At 63.4% G+C, this 16,178-nt stretch overlaps 1 protein-coding gene across 1 annotated transcript in view; it reads right to left on the minus strand.

Moving 5' to 3' along the window:
- Ripor3 (RIPOR family member 3) overlaps window positions 1–15,920 on the minus strand; it is a 19,820-nt gene extending 3,900 nt beyond the window's left edge. The window contains exons 1-17 of the mRNA XM_048811943.1: window positions 15,847–15,920; window positions 14,898–15,051; window positions 12,562–12,585; window positions 12,260–12,313; window positions 11,415–11,564; window positions 11,261–11,324; window positions 10,940–11,001; window positions 10,671–10,796; window positions 10,449–10,594; window positions 9,169–9,298; window positions 7,176–7,748; window positions 4,751–4,881; window positions 3,874–3,991; window positions 3,280–3,415; window positions 2,649–2,810; window positions 1,842–2,003; window positions 1,060–1,262 (exon numbers count right to left, since the gene is read on the minus strand). Coding sequence (XP_048667900.1) covers window positions 1,060–1,262; window positions 1,842–2,003; window positions 2,649–2,810; window positions 3,280–3,415; window positions 3,874–3,991; window positions 4,751–4,881; window positions 7,176–7,748; window positions 9,169–9,298; window positions 10,449–10,594; window positions 10,671–10,796; window positions 10,940–11,001; window positions 11,261–11,324; window positions 11,415–11,564; window positions 12,260–12,313; window positions 12,562–12,585; window positions 14,898–15,051; window positions 15,847–15,920 — 2,469 coding nt within the window. The remainder of the gene's footprint in view (window positions 1–1,059; window positions 1,263–1,841; window positions 2,004–2,648; window positions 2,811–3,279; window positions 3,416–3,873; window positions 3,992–4,750; window positions 4,882–7,175; window positions 7,749–9,168; window positions 9,299–10,448; window positions 10,595–10,670; window positions 10,797–10,939; window positions 11,002–11,260; window positions 11,325–11,414; window positions 11,565–12,259; window positions 12,314–12,561; window positions 12,586–14,897; window positions 15,052–15,846) is intronic.
- Between the last annotated feature and the right edge of the window lie 258 nt (window positions 15,921–16,178).

Raw genomic sequence — 16,178 nt, forward strand, 5'->3', positions numbered from 1 at the left:
GGGGGGGGACAGGGCCATCAGCGCCCCCGCTCAAGACACCTCCAAGGGGCTGCCACCGTGTGGAGGCCTTTGTTACAGTCCCAGGACATCCCTAGCCCTGGGCCGTGAGCCAGCTGCAGCACAAGACAGAGCGCATGATCCTCGCGCCATGCCCACAGCCTCGTGGGACAACCCAGTGCCATCGACACATGATCTCCAGGGGAAAGAGGTGGGGCCTTCACATGAAGTGAAATTTAAGCGACGTCAGCTGATGACATCGTGCTCACCTCTTGGAGACCCTGGTTAGCCAGAAACCCCTCAGACTTGGGAGTTGGACTTGCCAACATCAGGGGCGCACTCTCTGGTGGCTCTGAGCCGCATGATGCTATGGGAGTCAAGGTTTTTAAAGGAATCCCCGTCTTGGCTCGGCCTCCGCTCGCACAGGTCAGTCAGATGTGTGGGCAGCTGCTGGACCACGGGGAGTGGGCGGGCGGGGGCTGGCCCTGGAGATCAGGCCCAGGCGGCAGCATGTGGGAGTTTCCTACATTGTTGTCCTCTGTGCTTCAGAAGTCCCCAGAGAGTAAAGCAACCCCAGGTGCATGTGCTCAAGGAAGGACCGTGCGTGGGCTGCGTGGCCGTGAGATTCGCTCTCTGGCCTGGAGCCGAGTCCCAGGTACAGAATAGGCCCCTGTCACCCTTCCCACCCACCTCGGGCTGCTGCCTGAAAGAGACCTAGTCCCAGACCTAGGACCACAAAGGCAGGGGGTCCCATCTCGGTTTTCAGGTGAACCCCAACTGGCTAGTAAGTGGGGATGGCCACGGGCACTCTGAAGGCGTCCAGTGTGCGGCCTCCTCGGAGACCGGACTGAGGCGCTGCTTTAGAAGCAGATGGCTATCGGGGTGTGGTCTCTGGTGGCCTGGCCTCCCCAGCCCCGATCACACACGGCCTCCTGGGACCATCCCGAAGCCCAAATCTCCCAGGACTACAGCCCTGCCACCCACTCCGCACGTGTCTCTGAGAACACCAAAGCCCCGCGCCTGCCCCGGCCAGGGCCTGGCTGTCCCTCCTCGACGCCTTACCTTTTCCCGGAAGCTCCTGTTCTTGGCTGCACTGGCCAGGTGAGCTCTGGCCGCCTTGCACACCCGTGGGGGCCCGTCCAGCTGCAGCAGCGCCCAGGCTCTCAAGGTCTGGGGCAGCGGCTGGAGCAGGCCCAGCCGCTTTCCCCGCAGCTTCCTGACCGTCCTGAGCCGCCCTGCGCAGTGCAGTTCCTGGGTGAGCGTGACTGGGGGCGGAGGGGGGAGTCGAGGTTCAGCTGCTGTGAACTGCGAGGCGTCCCCAGCAGGCCCTGTCTGGACACCTTTCAAAAGGGACCTCCCGGAACCTGGGAAGGCTTTCTAGCAGGGGTCAGGTACACCCTGAGTCAAAGACACCACAGCCCCACTCTGGGCACTGAGCCAGCCCACTGCCACCATCCCCAGCTCTGACGGCTGCACTGTGCTCTTCTTGTGTGAGACGGGGCTGCCTAAGGTGCTGAAGCTGGCCTTGGCCTTGAACTCAGACTCTCCATCCTCCTGCCTCCCTCCCTGGAGCGGTGGTCCCGGCATGCACCAGGACACCAGCTTCCCATCTTTTTTCCCACTCCACCTTTTAAAGCCACCTTCTTTTGGACTTGATTTCTCTGTGTCAGCCGAATGTGGAATCTCAATAAATCTGGGACCTCAAAACAGTAGCTAGAGGGGAAAGTCGCAGAAACTGAGCTGTAACCTGAGAAACTGGCTTTCGAGAGCCAGGGCAGAGGACCCATGGACACTCTTTGGCTGTAACTTGGTTTGAGACCCTGGCTGCCCAGCTTGGCCCCTACCTTCCTTGGTGAGCTGGGCAAAGTGCTTCTCCAGGTCAGAGACGCTCTGTCTCTGCAGGTAGCTGTGAAACTGGAACCAGGTGACAGTCTGTCCCTCCAGGAGCCCAGCCTCGGGGAGCAACCCTCTGCAGCTGACCACCTGCTCCAGGAGCCTGCGGCACACTGGCCACAGGGAAGGGACCGTGAGGAGTCACCAAGACCTTGGCTGGCCTCTGCAGGCAGAGCCAGCTCCGTTACAAGGCTCCCTAGTGGCACCTCCAGTGCCCATGGGGAAAGAGTGTGCCCAGCTGTGTCCACAGGCCCTGGGTCCCACAGCCTTGGTGCGTGGCTGAGTCCTGGGCTCAGACCAGAGGCAGGGCCAGGGACTCTGCCCATCAGTAAGCAGCCCAGAGCCACTGCCTGGATACAACTGTCACTCATCACCTGGTCAACAGAGAAAAATGCTGTAGCCCTGCACCCTGGGGAGGGGCCCAACCTGCATTTCAAGGCACCTTGATCAGACCTTACCTGCCCACCTTCCTCTAAGCCTGACCTCATCTCTTGAAGGCTCTGGTGGGAGGCATGGAATGTGTCCTCGGATAATGACCAACCCGCTGTGTTTCCATGCACCTCGGGGCTCACAGCTGCTCAGAAGTGCGTCTGTGGAGGCCCTTGCCCTCCCCAGTGAAAGCAAGGTGCTCATAACCAAGCTGAGAGGTGGCCCCTGCCCAGTGCCATGAAGACCCAGGGAGGGGGAGAGGGTGACACAGCCCCTGTCACCATGCAGCAGGCCCAGCCTTGGGTGGCAAGGACGAGAGGGAGGACTACCTATTTCCAGCTGTCCTGGGTATTTCCCTCGGACTCTGTGCAGGAAGGTCCTCTTGAGCTGGCCCAGGAGCGTCGTGGCGGGGCAGGACAGGATGCTGCCGGGCCCCGTGCACCCGTGCCACAGCGCCAGGCAGCCCTTCCCGTGGGAGGCCTGCGGAATGACTGGGAGCGGTTCCCCAGCCTGAGTGGCTGGTGCAAGAACAAGCCACAGGATCTCCGAGGGCCCTCCTCCAGCACCGAGGTCAGGGAAGTCAGGGGTGGCGTGACAACAACCAGGAGCAGCTGTCACCAGCACCTCTTTGTGGACAAGGAACCGGGGCTCACAAGGGAGCGGTCCTTGGGGTCAGAGGTAGAACTGGGGTCGTAGCTACCATTGCGGGCGTGCTGTGTACCCTGAATGTGCCCTGGGGATTACGGCCTGAAGGCCGGGCAGTGGCCTCCCCAGGACACAGAGAGGCCGTGACTCCGACTGAAGCCTTGCCCAGAGGCCGGGGTGGTGGAGTGTGCGCCAGCTGATCCAGGTGGCCTGCCCGCCCGCAGGGCGTCTCTGATCCCCACCCTCCCCAGGCTGCTGTCTGCTTTGGGTGTGGGGAGGGGGCGAGGCAGCCCGTGGCAGGGCACAGTTCCTTACCATCTTCAATGGACGTCGCGTTGCTGACCTTGTCAAAATCAAGGTCAGAAAGCGTCTCCAGAATCTGCTTTTGCTGGGCTGCTTCCTCCAGGAGGCAGTCCTGCACCATCCTCGGCAGATTGGGGAAGGCCAGTCTCTGGAGGCGGCGTGTGGTGCCTTGGTCACCACGGGGACTGCGCTCGCCTTCCCCTGGTGCCCCGCTTGTCCTGTCCTCCTCAGCCGCAGCTCCCTGACTCACTCACCTGAGCCTCTTAAGAGGAGGCTAAGCTGCCAGGGGCCACCTTTGCCACCAAAAGTGCACCCCACCCACCTCACAAAGCAGAGTGGAAGGGCAGAGCCCGCCACGGTGGCCCTGGAGCCCTCTGAAATCTCCCTTCTGGTGGAACCAGTTTGGACTCAGCTTCCTGCGTCTACAGATGTGTCATGTACGTTTAGGGGCAAGCTACACAAGGCCACCCAACTGCCCATCCAGGCCCTGGCCGGCAGCTTCCACAGGGGGACCTCAGCCTTGTCGCTGTGCCGTGCCCCCACCACTTGAGAGATCAGCTTCTTTCCTAGGCTTCCCCTGGCCCAGCAAGCCCCCCAGCACCCCACCTGCAGCAGGGCTTTGCAGACTTTCAGGTGGACCGTGAGCAGCGCGTCCAGCTCCCGGGCACCAGCTGTGAGCTCCCTGGAGGACTCCTTCAGTGGGGCCGGCGGGGGCCGGTCTTTCCTGAGTTGGAGGGAGAAGAGGCTGGTGACCGATCTGGTGAGCAGGCTCCGCTTCTGTGAGGCCAGGAAACCCTCCCCCCTGGAAGTCAGCGAGGCCACCCCAGGTCCCAGGGGCCTGGAGGTCACTGAGGAGAAAGCCCAGCGCAAAGCTCAGGAGCTAGGGTGTGGCCCAGGGGCTGGCCGGAGGCGGGGCTGGGTCCGCCCCCCAGCCCCATTTTACTCCAACATGCAGTGGAGAGGAAGCAGACGCCTGTTGCCACCTGTGGGCAGTGAAGCCCCACAAGCATGACACAGGGTGCCAGTGGGCACCAGGTGGCATCAGGGCAGAGGGTGGCAGGGCCTCTGGCTGGGCCAAGAGCCCCTCCCTGTGGCTCTGGGGAGGGAGCAGGAACCCAGACCGCACCCTTCAGGGCTGCTGAGATTACCACGGGGGTGATCTGAACAGGTGGTGTCACTGGCTTGGGCCAGAGGTCCCCAGGGCCAGAGCGTCAGTCACCAGGGGACTTTGGTTTTCTGACCCCTTGGTGAAGTTGAGGCCAAAGAGGTCCCACGGTGCACTCTGTTTACAGATTTTTTAAAAAGCACATTCCTTGGAGCAGGAAGCTCGGGTGGGTCTGGAGTGGGCAGGGGACGTTGGGGGACGGAGGGAGGGACCACCAGCGCTGGGAGGAAGAGGCCCGGGAGGCAGGTGGGAGGCGTGGAGCTGAGGCAGCCTGGGCCAGGCGCCCCAGCTGGTCCTCGCTGTGCAGGGTGCACTCACCGCAGACCCTGGGAGTCCCCGAACAGGGACAGCTGGTCGGGAGCGAGGTCGGCGTGGAGGAAGGCGAAGCTCTCCAGGATGCAGTCCATCAGGCTCTCGGCCGCGGGGTCCTCCTGCCGGGCCCCGCGGGGCTGTGGGCAAGGGCCAGGTTTCAGGCCAGTGCCGCCCGGGCTCTAGCCAGGACCCAGCCAGGTCCTTCAAGCCTGACGGTCCTGGTCTGGGCAGGGCGTGTGTGGGGGTGGCGCTTCCCGAGGTCCCTCCTGAACAACTGACACCGCGAAGCAAAATCTCAAGGGCCGCCCATCTGAACAGGCTCATCTGGGTCCACGACACCCCGGACAGCACAGGTGATAGGAATGAGGAGTCCAGGAGGGGACACGGCGGGCAGGCCCCTCCCCCACAGAGCTGCCACTCTGCTCCCGCTGCCCCTGCCCCGTGGGAAGGTGGGACCGTGTGGCCGGGTGGCTCAGTTTTCTAAGGTCCAGGAACCTGGGGTTTGCGGGAAGCCCCGAGTTTTAATTTCTGCACATACAGATTGTTTTCAGAACATGCTGGAGTCTGGGACAAACCCCTTTAGAAGCTCAGAGGCTTCAGGTGAGCTCAGGATCCTCCTGTTGAGTCACTGTCCTGCCACATGGCTTCCTTCCTGGAGACTGTCCCCTCCCCAGGACAGCTAGGCCTCGCCCCCAAAACTGCACCCCATGCCCAGCCAGCAGAGGCGGGAGCGGGAGCCAGGTCCTGAGTCACCCCGGGAGACGCCCAAGCAGCCAGAGAATGAAGGCTGCAGAGAGCCCCCCGACAGGGCCAACAGGCAGGCGCAGGGGTGTGTGTCTGTGTGTGTGTGTGTGTGTGTGTGTGTGTGGAGACACGCACACAGTGGACTCTCCAGGAAGTCACAGCAAGAAACAGAACCCGTGAACCCAGCAGGGCCATGGGGGCCAGGGTGAGGTCCCTGCAAGCCCCTTCCAGCAGCTCCCCCAGCCACCAGAGGAGACGCGTTGAAGACGCCTCGTGTGAAGGTGCTGCCGCGTCAGCCCACAGCACCTTGATCCTGCGGAGGGCAGCTCCCAGGACCCCAGCCAGGACCCGGCCAGCCCCACAGCTACGCTCTCAGGGCCACTTAACCACAGCCCCTGACAAAAAGCACAAAAATAGGAAAAATGTGGCACCGACTAGACCATGAGCAGGACAGGGGCTAAGGAGCAGAAGCAAGGCCGGCGTCGCCTGGCGTAACCTCCGCTGGCGACCTGAACATCCTTGAAAGTGACCGTGCAGGCGCCTCGGGCTGGTTCCAGGGTCACAAGTGAATCTTAGCAAGCAGCAAATGCAGGTCCACAGTGGCTCGGGTCACCTGAGTGCTCATGCACGATGCCCGCTCATGGTGCACGGCTGCGCATGTGCACACGTGCCATTTCTGTTCAGGAAGCACCCTGAAAACCAGGACCTAGGGGTATTTTTGTCATTCTCAAAATAAAGGGAAATGTTCCTTAAAGATGTTCTGAATTATTGCTTGTGGCCGTATTTTAAGACTTGTGTGTTAAGTGGGTGTCATTTTTCAAATTACCCGTATGTGAAGGAAGTTGTGTGCGCATTGACTCAAACTGTCCCACACAGAAAGACTTCAGAAGTACAAAAAAAGTGACATTATTTCTTGAAACTTTTTCTCAAAAATTTCAGGCAGGTACTTTTTAAAGCCTGTAGCAGTGATAAGCATGAACATTTTTTTTTAAGTTACTGGTATCAATGAGGACTTCCACCTTCTGTGCTGATGGGTGATGTTAGGGCAGGTGACAATACAGCCAAAAAGACTGACTTTTGAAGAGAGCTGTTGGCGGTTCAGTGCCAAAGTGTCCCACAGGGAGTGGGTTGTAGGTTAACTGATGTGTGAGAAAGTGCTGGTGACGTGTTCATTTTATTTTATGTACGTTTTCAGCTTATGCAAATGAAAAGTAGGGTTGTCTGTCCAGGCGAGCCCCTCTCAGAGCCACTGTCCCCGAGCCCTCCTGTGAACGGAGGCGCTGGCCTAGCCGTGTGCGTAAGGTTCTGGTGGGGCGCATGGGGGAGGCAGCAGGTGGCTCGGGGCCTTCCAGGGGCCAGTGAGACCCATGTGTGGCTCCTTAACACCAGGCTGCAGCCCCCTCTGCCGCCCAGGTCAGGAGACTCGTGGTAGGGCCGGGTTCTGGCTGAGTGTGGGACAGGTCATCCTCTGTGAGCCCCGGCCCCCCTTGTGATGGTCCTCCTGGCCCAATGAGGGCGCTCGTCCCCACTTGACAGGAGGACGCTGAGGCCCACAGAGACGCCGTCTACCCAGGTCGTGCTGAGATGCGGCCAGGAGGCCTGCCCTGGCCCAGCGGCCCCAGGGCCCATGCCCAGTGGCCGGGCCATCAGCAGAGCAGGGCTGCTGCCCCCAGGAACATGGCCATACCTTCAGCCGGTCCCTGAAGCCGAGGACCTGGTACTCGAGTTCCCGGAGCTGGGGCTGGGCAGGGTCCGTGGACCTCAGTAACTCCAGGACCTCCTGCAGGGGCCTCTCGGGGGCCATGGCAGGCCCGTCCACTGCAGCCCCAGCTTCTCCTTCATCCTGGTCCTCCCGGCTGCTCGGGAGCATGCAGCTGTGGGACAGGGGGCCCTGGGGCGGGTTGGGGCTCTCGGCTCCCAGGTTCCTCCAGCCAGGCTGCTCCACAGGTGAGGCCCCTGCCAGGTGGGCCATCTCGGGCAGCAGGCCCAAGGGTGGGGGGCCCTTTGGGGCCTCCTCTTCAGTGGAGGCGGCAGGGTCAACGGCTGAGGGCAGGAGCCCCACATCCGAGGTAGAGGCCGACCTGCTTGATTCGGCGTCCCGGGGCTCCTCGGAGCTGAAGGAGTCCATCTCTGGCAGCTCCTGGCTCCGGCTTCGCAGGCTGGGGCCCTGGAGGTCACTCTCGGACAGGTAGCTGAGGATGGAGGGGGCCCTCGGCCTGCCCAGCAGCAACGCCGGCTGCGCTGGCTGCTGCAGGACAGACTGGGAGGGACACAGCAGCCTCACCCGCCGCCCGACTCGGCCAGGCCCCGACACCCGCTCTGCCTCCCCAGCTCGGGGGGCGGCTCCGCCAGGTGCTGGCTTCCGGGGGCCCACACTCGGCCCTGCCCCTGCCCAGCACCCTTCCCATGCACTCCTCGGGCGCTTGTTCAGGGTCACCTTCCTGGAGCCTGTCCCTCCGTGCCCCGTTCTCTGCGGTCCCCCCACCTGCCCAGCAGCCCCTCTCCTTCTCTGTTTTCCGAGGTTTCTGTGCCCCTTAGGTGGCCAGTGGCCCTCATCCTGGCACCAGGTCTCCCCATGGAGGACAGCCCTCCCCTGGCCAAGAGCAGGACTTGGTGTGGAGGTTTGAATGAGTGAAGTGGACAGATGGACTGAGTTACACACATTGTCACAGCAGTGGCAGCAGCTGTCACTAGGCAGTGTGTGTGTACCTGCCCTGCCCCAGGCCTCAAGTCACTCTGTGCAAACCTTCACTGTGTCCCCGGAGGGTGGCACTGTCAATCTCATGGCTCTGATACAGGAACTGAGGGTTAAGAGGCCTAGTGACGCCCAAGGTCACACCCAGGTGAGAGGTGAGGGCCAGGGCTGCAGAGTGCAGGCTCGTCACCACAGGTGGCCTTAACCCAGCTCGCTGGGCCCACGGGAAGCCACCCCCCACTCCAGGAGGGCGACAGAAGTCTTGTCCTGCTCAGTCTCCAAACTTGGGGCTCCTTGTTGGGAAGGGTTCTGGGTCCCCAGTACATGAGCCTCCACGTGCCAGTGCCACACCCAAGTAGGGGACGAGCACCTTGGCACCTCAGGACCCTGGCCAGGGCTCAGGCTTTGTGAGATGCGGGCATTTCTGAAGAAGGACGCATATCCAGGGTCACGCACTGGCCTGCAGCTGGCCACTGCGTGAGACGCGTCATGTTAAAGGAAGCACAGTCGGGCCCGGGGCCCGCGGCGTGGGCGAGCGAAGCAAGAGGGAGCCGCTGGGGGCAGAAAGAAGCCCCTCGAGAACGACAATGGCGTGGGGAGGGCAGCTGCGGAGTCAGGAGGGGCATGAGCCACGCTCACAGACGACACAGAAGGGACTCGGAGGGGACCTGGTCCCTGGAGAAGAGACGCTTTACTGCGTCTTTCGGGCGGTGCTCCTGGAAACGCACTGACAGGACAGAGCAGAGGCCAGAGCCAAGGCCAGGCAGAAGGAGGCCCCCAGGGGGCCGTTCAGAACTGGCCGACCCAGGACCACCCCCAGGGCCAGCAGCAGAGGAAGCAGAGGACGCCCAGCACCCAGGCGAACCCCAAAGCAAGGCCGAGCCCTAAGAGGGCCGCCCCTGGGAGTGCCGGGAGCTCAGCCCAGCCCCCACTTCCTGTCCCCCCAGGTGACCAGTGTCCCTGCCCCGGGGAGAAGGTCACTCACCAGGTAGTACCTCTCCCGGAAGCTGGGGGTGCTTGGGGGTGTCCAGTTGTACAAGGAGCCCTTCCTGCTGCCCAGGGAAAACTTGCCCGTGGGGCTGGGTGACACCAGGAGGCTCTCAGAGTCAAATGGGCTGGAAGGAGAGCAGAGGCTGGGTGTCACTGGTTCCAGGTCCTTCCCGTGCAGGAGCTGTCCGGGGCCAAGTTCCAGGCCCGAGTCTTCATCAGTGATAGCGCTGAGCAGGGGTGGATGCAGCCGGCCCCGCCACCCTTCCTTCCCCTCCAGGACAGCCCTCCGTGGCTGGGACTTGTGCATGGGGGGACGGAACTCCCAGGTAAGCCACCTGTTTAGGCCAGTGCCACCCCTGATGGGAAGGGACAGGACTGAATTCACCCAGAGCCTTGAAGATCATCTAAAACTGAGCTCGCTACACACACCTCTGCGCTCTGCTGGGCTGAGCTCCCCATGTCCCAGACTCAGCCTGCAGCTGGGCACACAAAGGCCGGCCCAGCCATGAGGCCTGTGGCCAGGGCGCTGCAGGAACCTCCACGGGCAGCCTGTCTGCCAGCCACCTGCACAGCCCTGTGGGCTCCCGGGACCCGGGGTCCTTGGATGGCTGGCCTGGGGCTGGACAGTGGGGAGCAGTTACCCCCGCGTATGCTAGAGGGGTTCCCCTGGTGATGTCCCCAACCCTTCACACCGTGGCCCCTGCCCTGGGGGATAAGGAGGGAATTCTCTGGAAACACAAGTTTTCATTTAGGGGCAAAAAAAAAAAGCTCTTCTGTCCACAGTGCGAAGCCTCTGGGGACCACCAGAGGTCAGTGGGACGTGGTGCAGGATAAGAATCCCCCACCCACAGGGTCCTTCTCATGAACATGCATCTCGCAGGTCTGTGGCCCTGGGGTCACCCCGGAACCAGGAGGCAGGTGCAGCCAGAAGGCCTTCCTGGGCAGAGGCCAGCCTCCTCCAAGGAGCCAAGCTCAGGAGGCTGCTGGAAAGACCCCTGGCCAGCCCAGGGCAGAGCCGTTCCCCCAGGCCAAAGTGAGGCTGGGCTCAAACTCAGGGCAGCTGGGGTGGGCAGGGCCACAGAGAAGGCCTGGGCCTGGCCTTTCAATGGGGCGGGAGGTGAGAGTGGTCAGGGCAGGGACATCCTCGGGGACAATCCGGCCAGAGCCAGGCCCGGGTGTGATCCGGCCACTAGGGAGCGCTGTCGGAGTCTCTTGGCCCCTGGGATCTGGGGGTGGCCCTGGGGACGCGGGGCTGGTGCAGGAGCTGCCACTCACTTCCACAGCACCTCCAGCTGCAGCTTGATGGTGCCCAGCTCTGTGATGTCCACCACCACCATCTGCGGCTGCGTCGTGAAGAAGTCTGCGATGTCGCAGGTCACGGAGCCCACCACCAGCGAGCTCAGGCCGCGCAGCTCTGTCACCTGGGAGCGGGGACTGGAGGGTGGTGTCCGAGCGAGCACCCGGGGCGCCCTGGCCCCACCCCAGGCCCCGTCCCACCTTGATCTCCAAGTTCTCGTGTAGGGTGGGGACAAAGGCCTTCTCCTCCTGGTCCCACGTCTGGCTGTCGTCCGGCTCAATCCGGCCCTTCAGCCTCCAGCGCTGGCCGCCCAGGCGGATGAGCACCTGCAGTGGGCGCAGGAGGTGTGCTGGCGGCCCAGGGTCCCCGGCCACCTGCCTGAGGGCTCCCTCCCAGACAGGACCTCAGCTAGGACCCTGGCTCCCGGCAGCCCCTACCCGCAAAGGCTGGCTGGACCCTGAGGACTGACCTCCGACGGTGGCCGTACCTCATAGTGGTCTCCTGGGCAGAGGCGCGCGTAGCCCACCAGGCCTGGAACACAGAAATGGGCCAATGCACGCCTGCCCTGCCCTGCCCTGGAGTGGCACATCAGCATCGGGGCAATGGGGGGGTCCTGGGACCCCACAGAGAGGCCCCGGGGGAGTGAGGCTTTCCATGTCACATGGCCCTCCAGCATGAAACCCAGAGGTGGGCCTGCCCTGGGGCTGTGGCCAACGCTGCTCGCCCCCCAGGGGCCCCAAGAGGACCTGAGCCACCCACGCTGGCCTCCGGCCACTGCCTCAGCCGTTACCTTTCATCCTGACGTGGAACTCGCCCAGGTGAACCCCCAGCGCCCCCTCGATGAGCCACATGTCCTGAAAAGCCCCGTGGGAGCTCAGCCACTCGCCCAGCCACGCCCACCCCAGGGGACACCACTGTCCCTGCAGCCAGAGCGCTCCGCCCACCTCGGCGCACTCATGCAGGCTGCGGCCCAGCTCCTGCAGGCTCTCGCGGGAAGCGCGGCTGGGCGGGCACCTGGCGAAGGCGCGCTGCATGTTGGTGGCCCCGTCGCGCAGGCGGCACTGGACACAGTAGCCCTCGTAGAGCTCCTCCACCTGAGGGCACAGCCAGTGGGCACGGCCTCCCGGCCAGCCCCACACCTGCCTGCAGGCTGCTCCCGCTGAGAGCTGACCCTCAGCCCAGCCTGCACCGCTGCCAGCACAGCACCCAGCCAGCACCCAGGGTGGCCTGGGGCAGCGGCCACCCCGGGCTCCGTACCCCAGCACCTGGTGTGACTGGTATACAGTCAGTGCACAATAAAAAACTAGTGAAGTGGACCAAGGGGTGCATCACTTCCGCCTCAGCCTGGTTTTTCGACTCTAAGACGGGAGGGGGCTTGTGATGGCCACGGGGTCCCAGGGGACAAAGGTCACAACAGGGAGCACAAGCCACAGTGAAGCCTCAGGGACTGAACCAGTCCTTCTTCTCAGGGCCTCTGCTTTCCCACCCAGGCTCTTAGGGTGGCTGAGCCCAGCCTCCCAGTCCTCTGGGGTGCAGCATGAGCCCCCCAGTCCTGGGGCCTGGCCACCCTCTTACACCCCCCCAGGCCAGAGACCCTGCGGCCCTGAGACATGCCCACGGCCAGGAGTCACCTGCAGTCACCAGCCGCCTCGGCCACCTCGGCCACCTCTGCTCATCCTCACCTCTCTCCCGCTGCCCAGCGCCAGGGAACCTTGCCCTGCCCAGAGGGCTCCAGCTCCTACTGGCCTGCCGAGGCCGCCCGCCCGCCCCTGGACCCCCGGCGGCTGACCTTGCTGATGTGGAACTCCATCTTCCGGATGTGCCTCTCCACGCAGCGCGTTTGCTTGTCCCAGGGAAAGACAGATCTGTTGAGTGGCCTGGGCTCCTGCCACCCGCCACCCTCCTCCAGGCCTGACACCGGGAGCAGGGTGTCTGCCAGCCCCCTCCAACCCTGGGGGAGGCTCACCCTGGCCTCAGTCTGCCCATTTGTAAAGTGGGAGGAGACCAGGTGTTCCATCTCGGGCAGCCAGCCCAGGCCTTCTCAGCACCGCCCAGCGTCGCCCACCCTGCTGAGCTCCGGGGAGGGCTTACCTTGTCCAGGTCGTAGTAGAAGGCCTGTGGGGAGCAAAGCGGGGGGTCAGAGCCCAGCGCTCCTCAAGGCCTGAGAGGCCACGTGCAGGGCCTCTGAGCTTGGAGGACAGAAAGCCAATGACTGCAGCCGCCCCAGGCTGTCCTCGGTGGCCCGCAGACTGGTCACTGACCAGGCCCAGGAGGAGGAGTGGCAGCTATGTGCATTTCGGAGGAGGCAGTTCTAAGTCTTGTGCTGCTGCCCCTAGAAGTGTGTCCGGGCAGGGCACTCGCTCTCTCTGAGCCTCCATTTCCTCCTAGTCCCATGGGCATCAGTAGCACCTGCCCCCCGGGTGGCTAGGAGTAAAGGACACAGCAAGCTCAGCTCCGAGTGTCCAGGGAGGGTCCAGCCATTGCCAGAACGTGAGAGGGGGCCTGGGAGAGGCAGAGCCTGGGGTTCCAGCCTCCTGGGAAGGCCACAGGGTATGTACTTGGGGCCTGGTGGCCTCAGTCTGTGACCATGTGGTGGGAGACCATGGACATTGGCAGATGATGGTGTGGCCACCAAGCTCGCTGAAGCAGGCCGCTGGTTGCCCACAGGGGAGGGGTCCTTCCAGCTGCCTGGTCCCAGGAGATCAGAAACCCAGGGCAGGAGAAGCGAGGTGTGGACAGTGCGCAACGGGGACTTTGTTCTATTTGTTTCTGTACTTATTTATTTTTATTGTTTGTTTGTTTTGTGGGACTGGGGATGGAACCCGGGGCGCTTCACCATTGAGCCACCTCCCACCCTTTGTGTTTCTTATTTTGAGACAAGGTCTCACGAAGTTACCGAGACTGGCCTCCAACCTGTGATCCTCCCGCCTCAGCCTCCTGAGTCTGTGGGATGACAGGCGTGCGCCCTGCGCCCCGTGTGACCTCATTTTTGCAGGTTAGCTGTTGACCCAGAACTTCTGTGTGCACATGTGTGTGTTGACATGATCATCATGTGACCAAGGGGGGCAATTAAAGAACAAGCAAGGGTGAGGAAGGGCCACCCAGGCGGGCCAGGGAAGATGGGGGAGAGCATGATGTGAACAAGGAGACTCAAACCCCCAATGTGGGTTTTCCCGTGTGTGACGTTGAAATGGCACGTGCAAGGCCGTAAGCCGAAACCCGTCTCAGAAAGGAACAGGAAAGAGTCCAGGACTTCGAAAAGAAGACAGCTGCCTGGCACTGCCTCAGAGACCAAGGTCCTACTGCTGTGCCACCGGGCAGCCGCCAGGGGAGCAGCCCACACGTGTCCTCGCACGGGGTGCCCCGGGCAGAACCTCCCCGGCCTCCACACGCCGTCTGCACGTGGGAGAGCCACGCGCACGCGCTCACACCCTGCCTGCCTCGGAGGCCCCAGAAGTGAGGGCAGGTGCTGGGCACAGGCAGGGCCCTGCAGCGCCCCTTCCCACCTGTGCTGGCGCCTCCCAGCCACCCACCCAGGGTGGACGCGCTGAGCTGGCCAGGCCTCCCCTGCCCCCCGTGGGCCTCAACGGCCCGCCCTGCCAGCCCGGGCCTCCCTAGTGGCCTCTGATATGAAAACCCATTTCCCTGCCACCCGCTGCCCCCTCACTCGGGCTGGTGGCCTGCTCTGCACTTTGTCAGCGCTTTGGAGGGGCCCAGATGGGACCCCCACAGCAGCGAGGCCCCTCCTCGTGTTTCCAGAGCCTGGCAGGGAAGCGCGGGTCCCGCAGGCGGCCGTGGCTGAAGGGAGGAGCTGGAGGCCAGCCCACAGCCAAAGGGTCCTCCCTGGGGTGGAGGCCCGAGCGGCGGGAGCCGGCAGTGCCCAGGCGCAGCCAGGACCCGTGGGCACCGACACTTGCCATAAACAATGAGCGGCTCTTCAGTGTCAATGTCCCCAAAGTCCCATGGAACACAGTTAACTAGACCGTGTTCGCTGTCTGTCTGTCTGGGGCCAGAGCCAGCAGGCCTCCTGGGCTGTCCCGTGCTCCCTGTTTCCTTTGTTCTTTGCTGACTCAGGCCGCAGTGGGGTGAGCGCTGGCCCTGGCTGGACAGGCCCGGGCCCTGCCTCAAAGCCACTGCTGGTGACAGCAGAAAACCTGGCCAGCCCTGGACACTGAGATCTGCAGGCTCCTGGAGGACAGCAGGGGCCACTGTGACACTCCAGAGAGACGTCCACTGTCCCTGGTCACGTCAGCCTCCTGGAGCCCCAGGGCAGCCAGTGTCCAGGGCCTGTGAAGTGGGACCACCCAGGACAGCTGCCCCGCAGGTCCCTGCCTGCCCAAGTTCCTTCAGAGCCAAGAGCAGGGGAGATGGCCCAGGGGCCTGCGCTGCCCAGTTACGTCCATCGGGTTGAGGTGAGGTCAACTCACCCCGAAACCAACGTCCCTCCCCTGAGTCTCGATGTCCAGACTGACCACGCTGGACGGGGCAGGGCGGGCGCTCACCAGCCTGGAGTTCCTGCGGGCGTCCGCTTGGCGTCCACACAGGTGGTCCAGCTCGGCCTGCTGCGCACACAGGTGCTGCCTGCGGAGAGGACACGGGGTCTGAATGGAGAGAACCCAGAATGGGGGCAGGCAGGTGGCTGTGCTGAGGGCTGCGCTCTCTTCAGAGGCCACCCTGGTGCTGGGGGTCACCAGGGTGGGAGGGGGGTCTCAGGAGGCTCCCACTTTGGAGACAGGCAAACTGGCCTTGCAGGCAGCTGGTGGCCTGGCTGGACCACACAAGGAGGAGGCTGGACTGAGATCCGCAGCCACCTAGTGGCCTCCCGAGGCCACACTCTCCAGCCCTGTGTGCGCCCCTCCCAGCCTGGGGCCCGGCTCGCTCACTCCTTTACCAACAAGCATGGCCTTCCTGCCAACTGGATGCCCAGGACGGGGACACTGTAGGGGCCTTTGCACACCCTGGAAAGCACAGAGGGAGTGGCAGCAGGAGACCTGGGGTCTGCCAGAGGGCACTGGGATGGCGACCACCCTGTTCCATCACAGGTCTGCTGGGTTGCCCTAGGAAGTTCACTTGCCCTCTCTGGGCCTCACTTCTACTACCTCAAACACGGAAGGAACAACTTCTTTTGGGAGAACACTGCTCGCTCAGGGATTGGGCTCCCCAGGAAGAAGAAGCCACCACCGGCCCTGGACAAGTCTCAAGCAGGTAGTCCTGAGGGGACGCCAGACGCTGCCCTTAGAGATGAGCCCCTCGGGGCGGACCCCCATCTCCATGCACACGGCATCTCCCACTCCCATCAGCGGGGCACCCACAGGCCTGGCTCGGAGAGGAAGGGCCACCCCTCCTTCTGCTGGCCCGTGACCCATGTCCTCTTACTCTACAAACCCAGAGCGTAGGTCCCTTGATTTCTCCTGGAGATCCAGGGGCCGTGCAAAGCGCACCTGTCCCATGTCTCGCGTCCCCTGCTCCGAGTGCACGTGGCATTTTTGAGAAGGGACGCCTCGAAAACTGCTTCACGGAAGGACCGTGGGCACCGACTCCGCCCCCGTGGGGCTGGGCTGCCACTGACCGAGGGCGGAGCGAGCCCTCGTCTCTCCAGCAGCGGCTCAGGGGGCTGCATCTGGGGACAGCACTCCAGGAACCGCCCCCCAGCACCACCAGCCACAGTGACGGGGCGGTGGCCCTGCCTCTGGGGCCTGGCGCATGCT

This window comes from Marmota marmota, unplaced genomic scaffold (genome assembly GCF_001458135.2).
Source record: "Marmota marmota marmota unplaced genomic scaffold, marMar, whole genome shotgun sequence".
Classification (NCBI taxonomy): Eukaryota; Metazoa; Chordata; class Mammalia; order Rodentia; family Sciuridae; genus Marmota; species Marmota marmota.